Genomic DNA, 14,277 nt, shown 5'->3' on the forward strand with positions numbered 1-14,277 from the left:
GGGGTCCAGGTCATCAGATGGAGATGTGTTTGATATTACAGGTGTGCTTCTCTGTGCGTATGTAGTGTATATGCAGCAATAAGGATTCGGCCCTGTAATGCATCTTTCTCTATCTGTCGCTGTTCTATTTGTCTCTGTTCTGTCTGTCTCTGTTCTGTGTCTCTATTTTGTCTGTCTCTGTCCCTCTGTAGGCTGCAGATAAAGAGGGAGGTTTACCCAAGCAGGTGGGCAATAAGACCGAGTGTGCTCTGCTGGGCCTGGTTCTGGATCTGAAGAGGGATTATCAGTGTGTAAGAGAGCAGATCCCTGAAGAAAAGCTCTATAAGGTGTATACTTTCAATTCTGTCCGCAAGTCCATGAGCACCGTCATACAGCTACCAGACGGCAGCTTCCGCATCTATAGCAAAGGAGCTTCTGAGATCCTGCTTAAAAAGTAAGTTTGTATGTGCATGTGTGTACATTGACAGTGTATTGGTGTGTATGTAAAGGATGTACATAAGTGTGAAAATTGTGCTGTTTTTGGGATGATGTATTTTTGTTGTATAAATTGGACCTGTTGTATAAATTCTGATGTATAAACTGGTTGATCAGTGATGTTGTATCAACATATATGCAAATCAGAATACACATAACCACATATTTGCTGGCTTATGTGTATTATAGTACAGACTGCACTGAAACTAAAAGAAAGATTTCTGCTGGGTATATCTGAGAGAAAGCGAAGGTTCACCCAGTCATATAGTTATAAATGTGACCTTAAAGATCATCGCTGTTCCTGCTCCCTCTATCAATCATTGTGATGTTAGCCAGTCACAGGTGTTTGTTAGGTCATGCACTTAGAATAGGGCAGTTTCTGCTCTCCTGAAAGTGTGTTCAGCTGTAATGTGACACTGACGTTTGAAAACAGCGAGACATTGCCAGACATTCAGTATATGAGTTGTGACTGTAGTAATTCCCTGACTGTAGTAATTCCCTTACTGCAGTAATCTCCCTGTTGTGGTAAATCATAAACAAGGCTGCTGTGTCCTTGCACCCTGTAGGTGTTGGTCCATCATGTCCCGGGAGGGAGTGGCATGTCCATTCAGGCCCAGGGACCGAGACGAGATGGTGAAGAAGGTGATTGAGCCGATGGCGTGTGATGGTCTCCGTACCATCTGTGTGGCTTACCGAGATCTTCCTGCCGACCCGGTCCCACCCTGGGAGAATGAGGCTGATATCATCACCAACCTCACCTGTATAACAGTCGTTGGCATCGAAGACCCGGTCCGGCCTGAGGTGAGCTTTCACTCTGACCAAATACAGATATCTACTCAACATTATAAGGTGAAACAGCCCTGTGTGAAACACTGTTTAGTCTACATGAAAACAGGATTTTGCTCCATCCAACCTACTTTTACATCCTATAATTCAGGGCTGGTAGCTCATGTACTGCATACAAATACTCACATTAGAAAACAGAGCTGTGTAAGAAAGTGAAATACCATCTATCATGTCTTGTCTCCACGTGAGACCTAATTTATGGACATTCCTGGCACAGTTCTGCTTCTATTCTGCATTTCTCTGATGTCTATCACATGACTCACAATGTCTTGCTATTGAATGAATATACAAGTCATGTGATTCATGATGTAAAGTTAAAGTTTAAAAGCCGGCATTGCAGGCCTGTTGCACTGCTGCTGGCTTCTGATTGGGTGCCTCTCTACCCACCGTCCACACCTCCTACCACAAGCACTGCATGTACAGGGACAGGATGGTGGATGACCCCTCCCACTCCTCTCCCAGTTGTTCCACCCTTTTAACAGTCAGACTACTTAACACAGGAAATCAGACTACTTAACACAGAGTATTTAACACACAGGCAATCAGACTACTTAACACAGACTTCTTAACACACAAGAAATCAGTCTACTTAACACAGAGTATTTAACACACAGGCAGTCAGACTACTTAAAACACTGCTGCCCCAACACTAGATTTTTGACTAATCCAGAATTTTTCACCATCAGGACCATCAACGTTAGCTCACCTAAGTGAACATATACCTTCTTCATACATTACTGCACACTTGCACACTTCTTCTCACACTTCTCATACTCTCCACTCTGATATTGCAGACACCCTACACTCTGACACTACAGACACTCTCCACTCTGATACTACAGTCATTCTCTGCTCTGACATTACAGACACTCTCCACTCTAATACTGCAGACACTCTCCACTCTGCTGCTACAGACACTCTCCACTCTGACACTACAGACACTCTCCACTCTGATACTACAGACACTCTCCACTCTGCTGCTACAGACACTCTCCACTCTGACACTACAGACACTCTCCACTCTGACACTACAGACACTCTCCACTCTGCTGCCACAGACACTCTCCACTCTGACACTACAGACACTCTCCACTCTGACACTACAGACACTCTCCCCTCTGACAGTACAGTCATTCTCCACGCTGACACTACAAACACTCTCCACATTGCTGCTACAGACACTCTCAACTCTGATACTACAGACACTCTCCACTCTGCTGCCACAGACACTCTCAACTCTGATACTACAGACACTCTCAACTCTGATACTACAGATACTCTCAACTCTGATACTACACTCTCCACTCTGCTGCCACAGACACTCTCCACTCTGCTGCCACAGACACTCTCCACTCTGCTGCCACAGACACTCTCCACTCTGATACTACAGACACTCTCAATTCTACTGATGCTTCTGAGATGCAACATATAAGAGTTATATGGAGAAATATCAGTAAACTTGCTTGTGATGAGGCTTGCATTTTGTCCTCCAATCAGGTACCAGAAGCCATCAGGAAGTGTCAGAGGGCGGGAATCACTGTACGGATGGTAACGGGTGACAACATCAACACGGCGCGTGCCATTGCTGCCAAGTGTGGCATCATCAATGCTGGAGATGACTTCCTGTGCATGGAGGGGAAGGACTTCAACAGACGAATCAGGAATGAGAAAGGAGAGGTATGCTTATCACAGGGCTTCTAGATACACTGTAAATGCACAAACAAAAAAGAATACAATTATTCTTCCCTGTGACAGTTAGAAAACATTATCCATTATTCTCTGTAAGTTTGTTTTTCAGAAGCCTTGTGATTATATTGTTCTCAAAGTTATTACTGTAAAATTTATCTTCCTTGAAGGTTGAGCAGGAGCGCATCGATAAAATCTGGCCCAAACTGAGAGTGTTGGCACGCTCTTCTCCCACAGACAAACACACCCTCGTTAAAGGTAAACATGCACAGAAATAGGCATGCCTATGTTTACCTACGGATTACAGTTCTTCCCAAACCCAGGCTTCAGAATGCAATTGTTGCTTATACTGTCTTAAACCAAGTTTATATGTGTTTGTTTGTGTGTGTGTGTGTGTGTGTGTGTGTGTGTGTGTGTGTGTGTGTGTGTGTGTGTGTGTGTGTGTGTGCAGGTATCATAGATAGCACCACTGGAGAACAGAGGCAGGTGGTAGCAGTGACGGGTGATGGCACTAATGATGGTCCTGCACTAAAGAAGGCTGACGTGGGCTTCGCCATGGTGAGACCTTTATTACACTGTCTCCATTAGTGCTCTGAGGGTGAGACCTTTATTACACTGTCTCCATTAATCCTCTGATGGTGAGACCTTTATTACACTGTCTCCATTAATCCTCTGATGGTGAGACCTTTATTACACTGTCTCCATTAATCCTCTGATGGTGAGACCTTTATTACACTGTCTCCATTAATCCTCTGATGGTGAGACCTTTATTACACTGTCTCCATTAATCCTCTGAAGGTGAGACCTTTATTACACTGTCTCCATTAATCCTCTGATGGTGAGACCTTTATTACACTGTCTCCATTAATCCTCTAATGGTGAGACCTTTATTACACTGTCTCCATTAATCCTCTGATGGTGAGACCTTTATTACACTGTCTCCATTAATCCTCTGATGGTGAGACCTTTATTACACTGTCTCCATTAATCCTCTGATGGTGAGACCTTTATTACACTGTCTCCATTAATCCTCTGATGGTGAGACCTTTATTACACTGTCTCCATTAATCCTCTGATGGTGAGACCTTTATTACACTGTCTCCATTAGTGCTCTGAGGGTGAGACCTTTATTACACTGTCTCCATTAGTGCTCTGAGGGTGAGACCATTATTACACTGTCTCCATTAGTGCTCTGATGGTGAGACCTTTATTACACTGTCTCCATTAGTGCTCTGAGGGTGAGACCTTTATTACACTGTCTCCATTAATCCTCTGATGGTGAGACCTTTATTACACTGTCTCCATTAATCCTCTGATGGTGAGACCTTTATTACACTGTCTCCATTAATCCTCTGATGGTGAGACCTTTATTACACTGTCTCCATTAATCCTCTGATGGTGAGACCTTTATTACACTGTCTCCATTAATCCTCTGATGGTGAGACCTTTATTACACTGTCTCCATTAATCCTCTGATGGTGAGACCTTTATTACACTGTCTCCATTAATCCTCTGATGGTGAGACCTTTATTACACTGTCTCCATTAATCCTCTAATGGTGAGACCTTTATTACACTGTCTCCATTAATCCTCTGATGGTGAGACCTTTATTACACTGTCTCCATTAATCCTCTGATGGTGAGACCTTTATTACACTGTCTCCATTAATCCTCTGATGGTGAGACCTTTATTACACTGTCTCCATTAATCCTCTGATGGTGAGACCTTTATTACACTGTCTCCATTAGTGCTCTGAGGGTGAGACCTTTATTACACTGTCTCCATTAGTGCTCTGAGGGTGAGACCATTATTACACTGTCTCCATTAGTGCTCTGATGGTGAGACCTTTATTACACTGTCTCCATTAGTGCTCTGAGGGTGAGACCTTTATTACACTGTCTCCATTAATCCTCTGATGGTGAGACCTTTATTACACTGTCTCCATTAATCCTCTGATGGTGAGACCTTTATTACACTGTCTCCATTAATCCTCTGATGGTGAGATCTTTATTACATTGTCTCCATTAATCCTCTGATGGTGAGACCTTTATTACACTGTCTCCATTAGTGCTCTGAGGGTGAGACCTTTATTACACTGTCTCCATTAGTGCTCTGATGGTGAGGCCTTTATTACACTGTCTCCATTAGTGCTCTGAGGGTGAGACCTTTATTACACTGTCTCCATTAGTGCTCTGAGGGTGAGACCTTTATTACACTGTCTCCATTAGTGCTCTGAGGGTGAGACCTTTATTACACTGTCTCCATTAATCCTCTGATGGTGAGACCTTTATTACACTGTCTCCATTAATCCTCTGATGGTGAGACCTTTATTACACTGTCTCCATTAGTGCTTTGAGGGTGAGACCTTTATTACACTGTCTCCATTAGTGCTCTGAGGGTGAGACCTTTATTACACTGTCTCCATTAGTGCTCTGATGGTGAGACCTTTATTACACTGTCTCCATTAATCCTCTGATGGTGAGACCTTTATTACACTGTCTCCATTAGTGCTCTGATGGTGAGACTTTTATTACACTGTCTCCATTAGGTGCTCTGAGGGTGAGACCTTTATTACACTGTCTCCATTAATCCTCTGATGGTGAGACCTTTATTACACTGTTACCAATAGTGCTCTGATGGTGAGACCTTTATTACACTGTCTCCATTAGTGCTTTGAGGGTGAGACCTTTATTACACTGTCTCCATTAGTGCTCTGAGGGTGAGACCTTTATTACACTGTCTCCATTAGTGCTCTGATGGTGAGACCTTTATTACACTGTCTCCATTAATCCTCTGATGGTGAGACCTTTATTACACTGTCTCCATTAGTGCTCTGATGGTGAGACTTTTATTACACTGTCTCCATTAGGTGCTCTGAGGGTGAGACCTTTATTACACTGTCTCCATTAATCCTCTGATGGTGAGACCTTTATTACACTGTTACCAATAGTGCTCTGATGGTGAGACTTTTATTACACTGTCTCCATTGAGGCTCTGATGGTGAGACTTTCATTAAACTGTCTCCATTGAGGCTCTGATAGTGAGACTTTTATTACACTGTCTCCATTGAGGCTCTGATGGTGAGACCTTTATTACACTGTCTCCATTGAGGCTCTGATGGTGAGACCTTTATTACACTGTCTCCATTGAGGCTCTGATGGTGAGACCTTTATTACACTGTCTCCATTGAGGCTCTGATGGTGAGACCTTTATTACACTGTCTCCATTAGTGGTCTGATTTCCCAAACACTACATAAGAGGCAGATCACAACAATGTAAACACTGTACCTTGTGACATGTACTAGTGTGAAGACAGTGTGGGATGGGCTACACATGCTGTGCTCACATAGCTGAACACAGTGCAGACATACACGTTATGCAGGCCTGAACTGAACTTGATCCTGATCTCAGATCAACTATGGGAACCACAGGTTTTGTGTTGTACACACTCATTCTTATTTAAACATGCGCACTGTTTTTTTATAGAACATATGTTTTTGTAAAGGTTTTTGTGTTATTTTGTGTGTGTGTGTATGTGTGTGTGTGTGCACGCGTGTGTGCATGCGTGTGCAGGGCATTGCTGGGACAGATGTAGCGAAGGAAGCTTCCGACATCATTCTAACAGACGATAACTTCAGTAGCATTGTGAAGGCTGTGATGTGGGGCCGTAACGTGTATGACAGCATCTCCAAGTTCCTGCAGTTTCAGCTCACTGTCAATGTGGTGGCTGTAATAGTGGCCTTCACTGGAGCGTGTATCACCCAGGTATACACACACACACACACACATACACGTACATGAACACGCACAAGTACATACAAATATATTTATTTTTTATACTTTAAACTTGTGAACGTGTGTGTGCATGCGTTTGTGTGTGTATTCACATGGTGGTGTGTGTGTGTTCACATGGCGGTGCATGTGTGTGTGTGTGTGTGTGTGTGTGTGTGTGTGTGTGTGTGTGTGTGTGTGCATGTGTGTGTGTGTGCAGGACTCTCCTCTGAAGGCAGTGCAGATGTTATGGGTGAATCTGATCATGGACACATTTGCATCTCTGGCTCTGGCCACAGAGCCGCCCACGGAGGCCCTGTTGCTAAGGAAACCCTACGGCCGTAACAACCCCCTCATCTCCAGAACAATGATGAAGAACATTCTTGGACATGGAGTCTACCAACTCGTCATCATCTTCACTCTGCTCTTCATCGGTACACCTATCACAGTTTTATTCAAACACAGACACAAACACATCTCATATATACATATATATACTTATATATATATATATATATATATATATATATATATATATATATATATATATATATATATATATATATATATATATATATATCTCAATCTATTTATTAGAATACAACCAGAAAATACAGGGAATTTGTATGCAATATTAAAAAACAAAAAAATATATAAAAGCTTCTGTAGGCAACAGTGGCAAGTATTTAGTGTGAAGTTCCTTTACATTTGAGCTACAGCAGGATCCTGGCTCTCTTAAACCTACATGGGATGGAATCTGAATGGAATACTTCAGAAGATGACTTCAGAAAATTTCAGGGCTGTCTTCCCAAAAGAATTCAAGATGTGCTTAGTACCAAGGGAGGTCACACTAAATACTGACCATTGCCTGTAGAAGCCATTTTGTTCTGAAAATTGTGTTTGTTTTAATTTTATGTACATAGTTCCTGTATTTGCTGTTTGTATCTTAATAAAGAGACTGATAATTAATTATATATGGTCAATACATCATTGCTTAAACACAATACTGTATGTACCAGAGGCCTGGGAGATGCTGTTGTATTGTTGCTGCTCTTCTGAACTGAGACTGATGTCCTCAGTCCTGGAGCCACTTATTCAGTTTAGGGTTCTCTGCCCCAGGTGTCCCTATTACTACTAGGAAAAACATTTTTATTAGCATTGCACATTCCTTCTGTTTCGTCTTTCGGTTACTGGTATTTCTCTTAGATTTCCTATTTAGATCACTTGGAATTGGCAAAACCATTACCAGTGCTGTTTTTGGCATCTTATCTATGATCATCATGTCTGATTCCTTGCTGGTCTGGATTTGGAGAGCCCACAGGATCTTAGCTTTGTTCTTGTCCACCACTCACATGGTTGTGTCTCTCTGGGTATGTTGTTCCCGCCAGCCACTTACATCCTTCTGCTATGTGCTAGATTGTCTTAGGGGCTCCTTGGCACAGCCTGCATTTTCAGTTTTGTCTGATGTGATACACTGTAAGTCGACCATGCTTAGGTGGTATCTTTGTCTATCTTTTAGTAGGTCTATCTGCCAGGTCTATCTCTTCATGTACATGTACATATGCTAAATCATCTTAGTGGCTTAGTGGCTAGTGTTCCTGAAAGTAGTCCAGTGTGTAGACTGTAGGTCTGTAGCTGGATGGTGTTTTTCCCTTGTTGGGTTCCTTCATGACCAGTACTATTGTGCTTGTATTAGCCTTCCTTTGTTTAGCAGACTCCAGGGCATCCTCACTTATGGGCTACCCATTGGAGTTCTTCTGTAGCCAGGTACTATCTTTGATCCTTGTTCCCTTCTGGACATTCGCCAGCTTGCCGACGTCCATTCTAAATGTATTTATATTGGTTTCATGTCTTTATTTTAATGGCAACACACCAATGGGTATTTTGTAGCCTAGTATTTCAAACATGACTACTGAAGTGTGTTGGTTTTGGGTATACTGGTAGTTGTATTAGTGATTATTGCTTAACTCCTAGGGTTCTGTCCTCTAAATCAGACTGAACCAGTGGCTGACAGGAGTTAGTGTAGTCCAGATTATTTTACGCATGTCCACAACAGAGACACACAATGTGTCCACTACACGTTGGCATTCCTGGGTCCTAGCCTTCCAGTCTCAGATGCAGCAGCAGTAGATGTTGTATTTCCTGTTTATTTAATTCATTTCTAGTTGTGATAGGCAGCTGTGGAAGAAAACCTTCTACTCCTCCATAGTTTTGTCATGCATTTCTCCACTACTTCCATATTATTGTAACATTTTAGCAGGGATGAGGCGAGAGGCAGAACGCAAATGCAGGAGGCTATTTAATGAGTGAGGGAAACTAAACACGGGGAAAACACTAAACAAACAAATAAAACAGACACGGGGAAAACACTAAACAAACAAACAAATAAAACAGAGACACGGGGAAAACACCAAACAAACAAATAAAACAAGGACGCTAAGAACAGCTCCACACATGACCAATCTTACCAAAGTAACCAACCACATGAGAAGCCAAACACAGGACTTAAATAACCAAGACGATTAAGCACTAACCAGACACAGGTGGGCATAGGAACAGGGAGAACCGGAACTAGGACTGGAATCGGAACAGACGAGGGGCGGAGAAAACAAAACCAAGGAACGGAACAATGAAGTAAAGGAAAACAGACATGACAGGGAAACCAAGGAAACAGGGATGCCAGGAGGGTGGCCAATCGTGACAATTATCCAGTCTCGTACATCTGTTTTGTTCCAGTAGCCCACTTACCATCAACTATGCTTATACATGAACTATTTGACATTAAAATATATTTTTGTAACACACACACACACACACGCACACACACAATTTCTATCTCACCACACTTGATTTTTATTTAGAGAGACGTATGGAAAACTCACTCTGACTAACTCTGACTCACTCTGGCAAATCATGGCAAACTCAGGATAACTGGTTAACACAGGCTAACTCTGACTCACTCTGCCTTACTCTGGTTAACTCTGGTTAACTGACTCACTCTGCCTGACTGTTTAACTCTGGCTAACTCTGACTGATTCTGGTTAACTCAGACTAACTGACAGATTCTGACTGACTATGGTTAACTCTGGCTAACCCTTGCATGTATACAGTGATGCTGAATGATTGATGTTTTCCCTCTAACATCTCACTCAGGTGAGAAGATGTTTGATATAGACAGTGGGCGTAATGCTCCTCTCCACGCCCCGCCCTCGGAACACTACACCATCATCTTCAACACCTTCGTGCTTATGCAACTCTTCAACGAGATCAACGCACGGAAGATCCATGGCGAGAGGAATGTTTTCAGTGACATCTTTGCTAACCCTATCTTCTGCTCTATTGTGCTTGGGACCTTTTCCATACAGGTGCAAAACACCTTTTCCCATGCAGTTTAATTGTAATGTTCATTATATATTTGAAATTTCTGTGTTTGTTTAATGATTTATTTGTGTGTGTGTGTGTGTGTGTTTGTAGATTGTTATTGTGCAGTTTGGAGGGAAGCCCTTTAGCTGTGCTCCACTGAACATGGAGCAGTGGCTCTGGTGCTTGTTTGTTGGAGTGGGGGAGCTGCTCTGGGGTCAGGTAATCTAGCTTCTTATTACTGCTGTATACTTTATTCTGTTCCACACAACTGTTCTGGGGTCAGGTAATCTATCTTCTTATTGCTGCTATATGATTTACTTCTGTTCCACAGACAGGTAATAGTGTCTGCTATTACTGCAAATATGCTTCAGTATTGTTTTACAGTCAGGAGACCTAGTCTGCTTGTTTATCTGTGCACGTAGTTGATCTCGTCAGTGCCAACCAGTCAGCTGAAGTGCCTGAAGGAGGCAGGGCATGGGCCAGCAGCTGATGAGGTCATGGATGAAGATTTGGCTGAGGATGAGGAGGAGATTGACCATGCAGAGAGGGAACTGAGGCGAGGCCAGATCCTGTGGTTCAGAGGACTAAACCGCATTCAGACACAGGTAATACCTCACTCGGTCTCTCTCTGTCTCTCTCTACCTGTTTGTTTCTTTCTCTCTCTCTCTCTCTCAGTGTCCCTCTGTTTATTTTGAAAAATCTTTTCTATTAAATAGTTGGACAGCAGGCATAGTTAACGAAAGGCATCATTTGTTGTAGAGGTTTTGGCTAGATTGTGTGTTTATTTGAGTCTAAGTGTTTATCTTAATTTTGCCTGTATCTTGGATACATGTTTGTTTTCTTATTTACCTCCTTTCTTCCCTGCTCAGACTGATATTAACTCTCTTTAATATCACTTCCGCGTCACGTTTCTCTTCCTTCTCTCTGCTTGCTCTCCAGCTGTTTCCTTTTCTCCTTTTGATTTTTGACTCCGCTGGTAACTATTGCTGTCATTGCCATTTTTGCTTTGGCTGTGATTATTATTATTATTATTATTATTATTAATTGAATAATTAGTTTATTTATTTATTTTCCTTGTTGGATATAAAAGCACTGCTTCATCTGTTTCACTTCCTTTGACAAAAACTGTTATTTTAAATAGGTGGAAATAAACCCATGTTCACACACCCTCTCTAAGAAAGATGTTCCTGAAGTCTCTTCACCACTCCGTCCCATTCACCCAATCTGCTCATTGAAGTGTGTGTGTGTCATGTGCTTCTCTCTCTCTCCTGCAGATGGAGGTAGTGAGCACCTTCAAGAGAAGTGGTTCGTTTCAGGGGGCAGTGAGACGGCGCTCCTCCGTGCTCAGCCAGCTCCATGACGTAACCAATCTTTCTAGTCCCACACACGTAGTTCTGTCCCCTGCCAATGTACCTGGTGCACCTGGGAGTGAGTTCCAACATTCTGCTAATGGCACTTCCTAGAGCCAGCACATTCATGCACCCAAGATGTGTAGCCCACACACATACGTGCGCGCGCACACACACACACACACACACACACACACACACACACACACACACATTCATACACACAAGCAGTGTTGCTTTGCTTCACAAGTGATTTTGCTGCTCAGTGTGAGAGAGTGTGCTTTGTCTCTCTCTCTCTCTCTCTCTCTCTCTCTCTCTCTCTCTCTCTCTCTCTCTCTCTCTCTCTCTCTCTCTCTCTCTCTGGGGTTCATCTGTTACTTTTCCCATGTGTGCTCTCCCCTCTGTCTCTCCTCCACTACCTCATTGCCTCAGGCTGCCCTGTGCGGTCTTTATTGTCTTGGAGCTTTGAAACCATCTTGCAGAAGAGATGGAGAGGGCATCATTTCAGTAGTGACCACTTGCACATCTCTTCTGTGTCATTTCCAGTGTTGTACTGCTGGTGACTTTTTGTTTTGCTTGAAATGTTTTAGTCATTGCAAATTTGAGAACTGCTAGCTGAAGACTAAAGAGATGAGCGTTACGAGCTCAGAGACGGCCGTGGATGGATGAGTATAAGGCCGTGACCTTTTAAACGGACCTCCACACTTCCCTTTCTTGGGCTTGGGTTAGGAATACAGGCATCATTCCCTGTTTAGAAATACATGCATTACTTCCTGTTTAGGAATACATGTATCATTTCCTGCTGTTTCATGCTGATTTGCTCCGATTTCAGTTCGTTTATTTTTTGGTCACATTTCTTAAGAGCTTTTTTCTCTCCTTTAGCAGGCTTTATGTTCTACTGTTGCATACTGTTATGACAATGATATTAAGACATCTTTACTTTATTTTCTTATTACTTCATGTTGATTTTCTGACCATAACTATTTTTTTCTCCTGGTTTTCTGTTTCATTTTTAATGAATTTCTAAATGCTCTTCAGATTAGGTGATTCACAGTGAAAATCTACTGCATAAAAATGGTTGTTTATCTGTGTAATACAGAAAAGTGTTTTAATGGTGTAAGGTTCCACTAGATGCCAGGAAAGCTGTGTTGGACAGCAGGTCGGTCTGTGCCTTACTGCAGTGTGAGTGTCATGTGTTTCACTATAGCTGTAGTAACTCTCTTCACCACTGCCAGCTGCTCTAACGTCTTCTTTCCCCGAGTACCTGAGTTTTTTATTTAAATTTTCTTTCTCTCTCTCTCCCTCTCTGTATCACGCAATCTCTCTGTTCACGCTTTCTCGCTAACTTCAAAGTTCCCAATCTTATTCAATCTTGTTCTGTCTTGTCTTCACCGCTTTTATTCAGAACAAATATCTTAGTATATTTGTTTGCTATTTCCTTAATTTTTTTTTCAAACTTGTCTCACTTTGTCTTATTATTATTAATAGTATTATTGTTGTTTATTATAACCCATATCTACCTAACCTTTAATCCTGAGATGCTGGACTAAGTGTATACTACTGTACATAAAACGTTCTTTATGAATATAAAATTCCAAATAATACTGTGAATGCTACAGAATTGCAATAACAGTTAAAGCCGTGGTGTATTATTGAAATAAGGAAGGATGTGGTAATAACAAAGCCCATTAAGCCTGCGTTTAGTAGTTATGTACTTCACCCTTCCTCTCCGCCCTCTTGTGTACTGTGACTGAGTCACACATTTTAAGTTTAGGTGAAGCTTTTGTTCTCTTTTTCCATTCAGCTTGTGAGATGAATTCAGCCTGAATGTGTTTGGTTTAATCTGCACAGTACTTGGGGTGAAACATAAACATACTTTTCTTTGGTTTTGAGAGTTGTGGGCTTTATACTCAGAACGTTTACAACATGAGTGCAACAAAGCCAGCTGCACATAAAAGGCATGTAATAGTGATTGAAACACAAAGGAACACAAGTGCTTGGATTCCTCTCTTATGTGTTTATGTTGTAAACTCTCCTTTTGTCTGCTGTCTGTAGTGCAGACTGATGTGTGTTAGGATTGCTCTGAATGCCCACTCCAGAGTTTGTGCCATGCGAGTGTGTGCGTGTGTGTGTGTGTGTGTGGTGCTGAATGCCTCTTTATGCATGCTCTTACACACCCCTGAAGATTCCATTCATGGCAGTGACTGTAAATTCCTGTCACACACAAAATGAGATCAAACCAGGATGCAAATGGACTTTGACAGTTGGATTTGCTCATTCGGATTTCTCTTGTTGAATGTGTGCATGCGTGGCGTGCATGAAAGGGCCCACAGGAGTGTGTGCATGCCTCATGGGCAGGAGCCTCATGAAATCATTTACTGTGTTTATACTTTTGAGGAGGGTGGAAGGGATCCGTTTTTCAACACAGAAACCAAGACCAAGTCCATTTTTTTAGCGTAAGGGGTCATTTATTTGAGTTTGCACTTAAGTTTGAATTTCTTCAAATTGAGATTGAATGTTGCTTAAACAAATTCCTTATAGAAACACATGAATGACTTTCAGAATAAGAATATTAAATCAATAAACTATACCAACATTAACCAATGTAATCTGTTCTTTAAATAATGTTCAGTGCTATCTATATGACAAGGTTTGACAACTCCAACAGTATGTGAATAATATGCATGTATTTATTTGTGTTATTTTGGTGGACTCATTGTTTTGTGTGTGCTGTACATTTCTGTGTTTCATGTATACTTCATTCTCTGCTGAGCACAGAATGTTTTGT

General features: G+C 41.9%; 1 protein-coding gene across 6 annotated transcripts in view; it reads left to right on the top strand.

Moving 5' to 3' along the window:
- The window catches only part of atp2b3a (ATPase plasma membrane Ca2+ transporting 3a), a 30,414-nt gene that overhangs the window by 13,069 nt on the left and 3,068 nt on the right, over positions 1 to 14,277 (top strand). For 3 of the 6 annotated variants that reach the window (XM_027025872.3, XM_027025875.3, XM_027025873.3), the window contains 11 exons: positions 192 to 433; positions 1,041 to 1,275; positions 2,818 to 2,997; positions 3,177 to 3,264; positions 3,458 to 3,564; positions 6,580 to 6,771; positions 6,998 to 7,211; positions 9,931 to 10,142; positions 10,252 to 10,359; positions 10,563 to 10,745; positions 11,415 to 11,501. In XM_027025872.3, coding sequence (XP_026881673.2) covers positions 192 to 433; positions 1,041 to 1,275; positions 2,818 to 2,997; positions 3,177 to 3,264; positions 3,458 to 3,564; positions 6,580 to 6,771; positions 6,998 to 7,211; positions 9,931 to 10,142; positions 10,252 to 10,359; positions 10,563 to 10,745; positions 11,415 to 11,501 — 1,848 coding nt within the window. Of the gene's footprint in view, positions 1 to 191; positions 434 to 1,040; positions 1,276 to 2,817; positions 2,998 to 3,176; positions 3,265 to 3,457; positions 3,565 to 6,579; positions 6,772 to 6,997; positions 7,212 to 9,930; positions 10,143 to 10,251; positions 10,360 to 10,562; positions 10,746 to 11,414; positions 11,569 to 14,277 lie in introns of all 6 variants that reach the window. The other 3 variants (XM_027025874.3, XM_027025876.3, XM_027025877.3) reach the window with 2 other exon arrangements.

Source organism: Electrophorus electricus, chromosome 25, assembly GCF_041902795.1.
Source record: "Electrophorus electricus isolate QZ-2024a chromosome 25, ASM4190279v1, whole genome shotgun sequence".
NCBI classification, from domain to species: Eukaryota; Metazoa; Chordata; class Actinopteri; order Gymnotiformes; family Gymnotidae; genus Electrophorus; species Electrophorus electricus.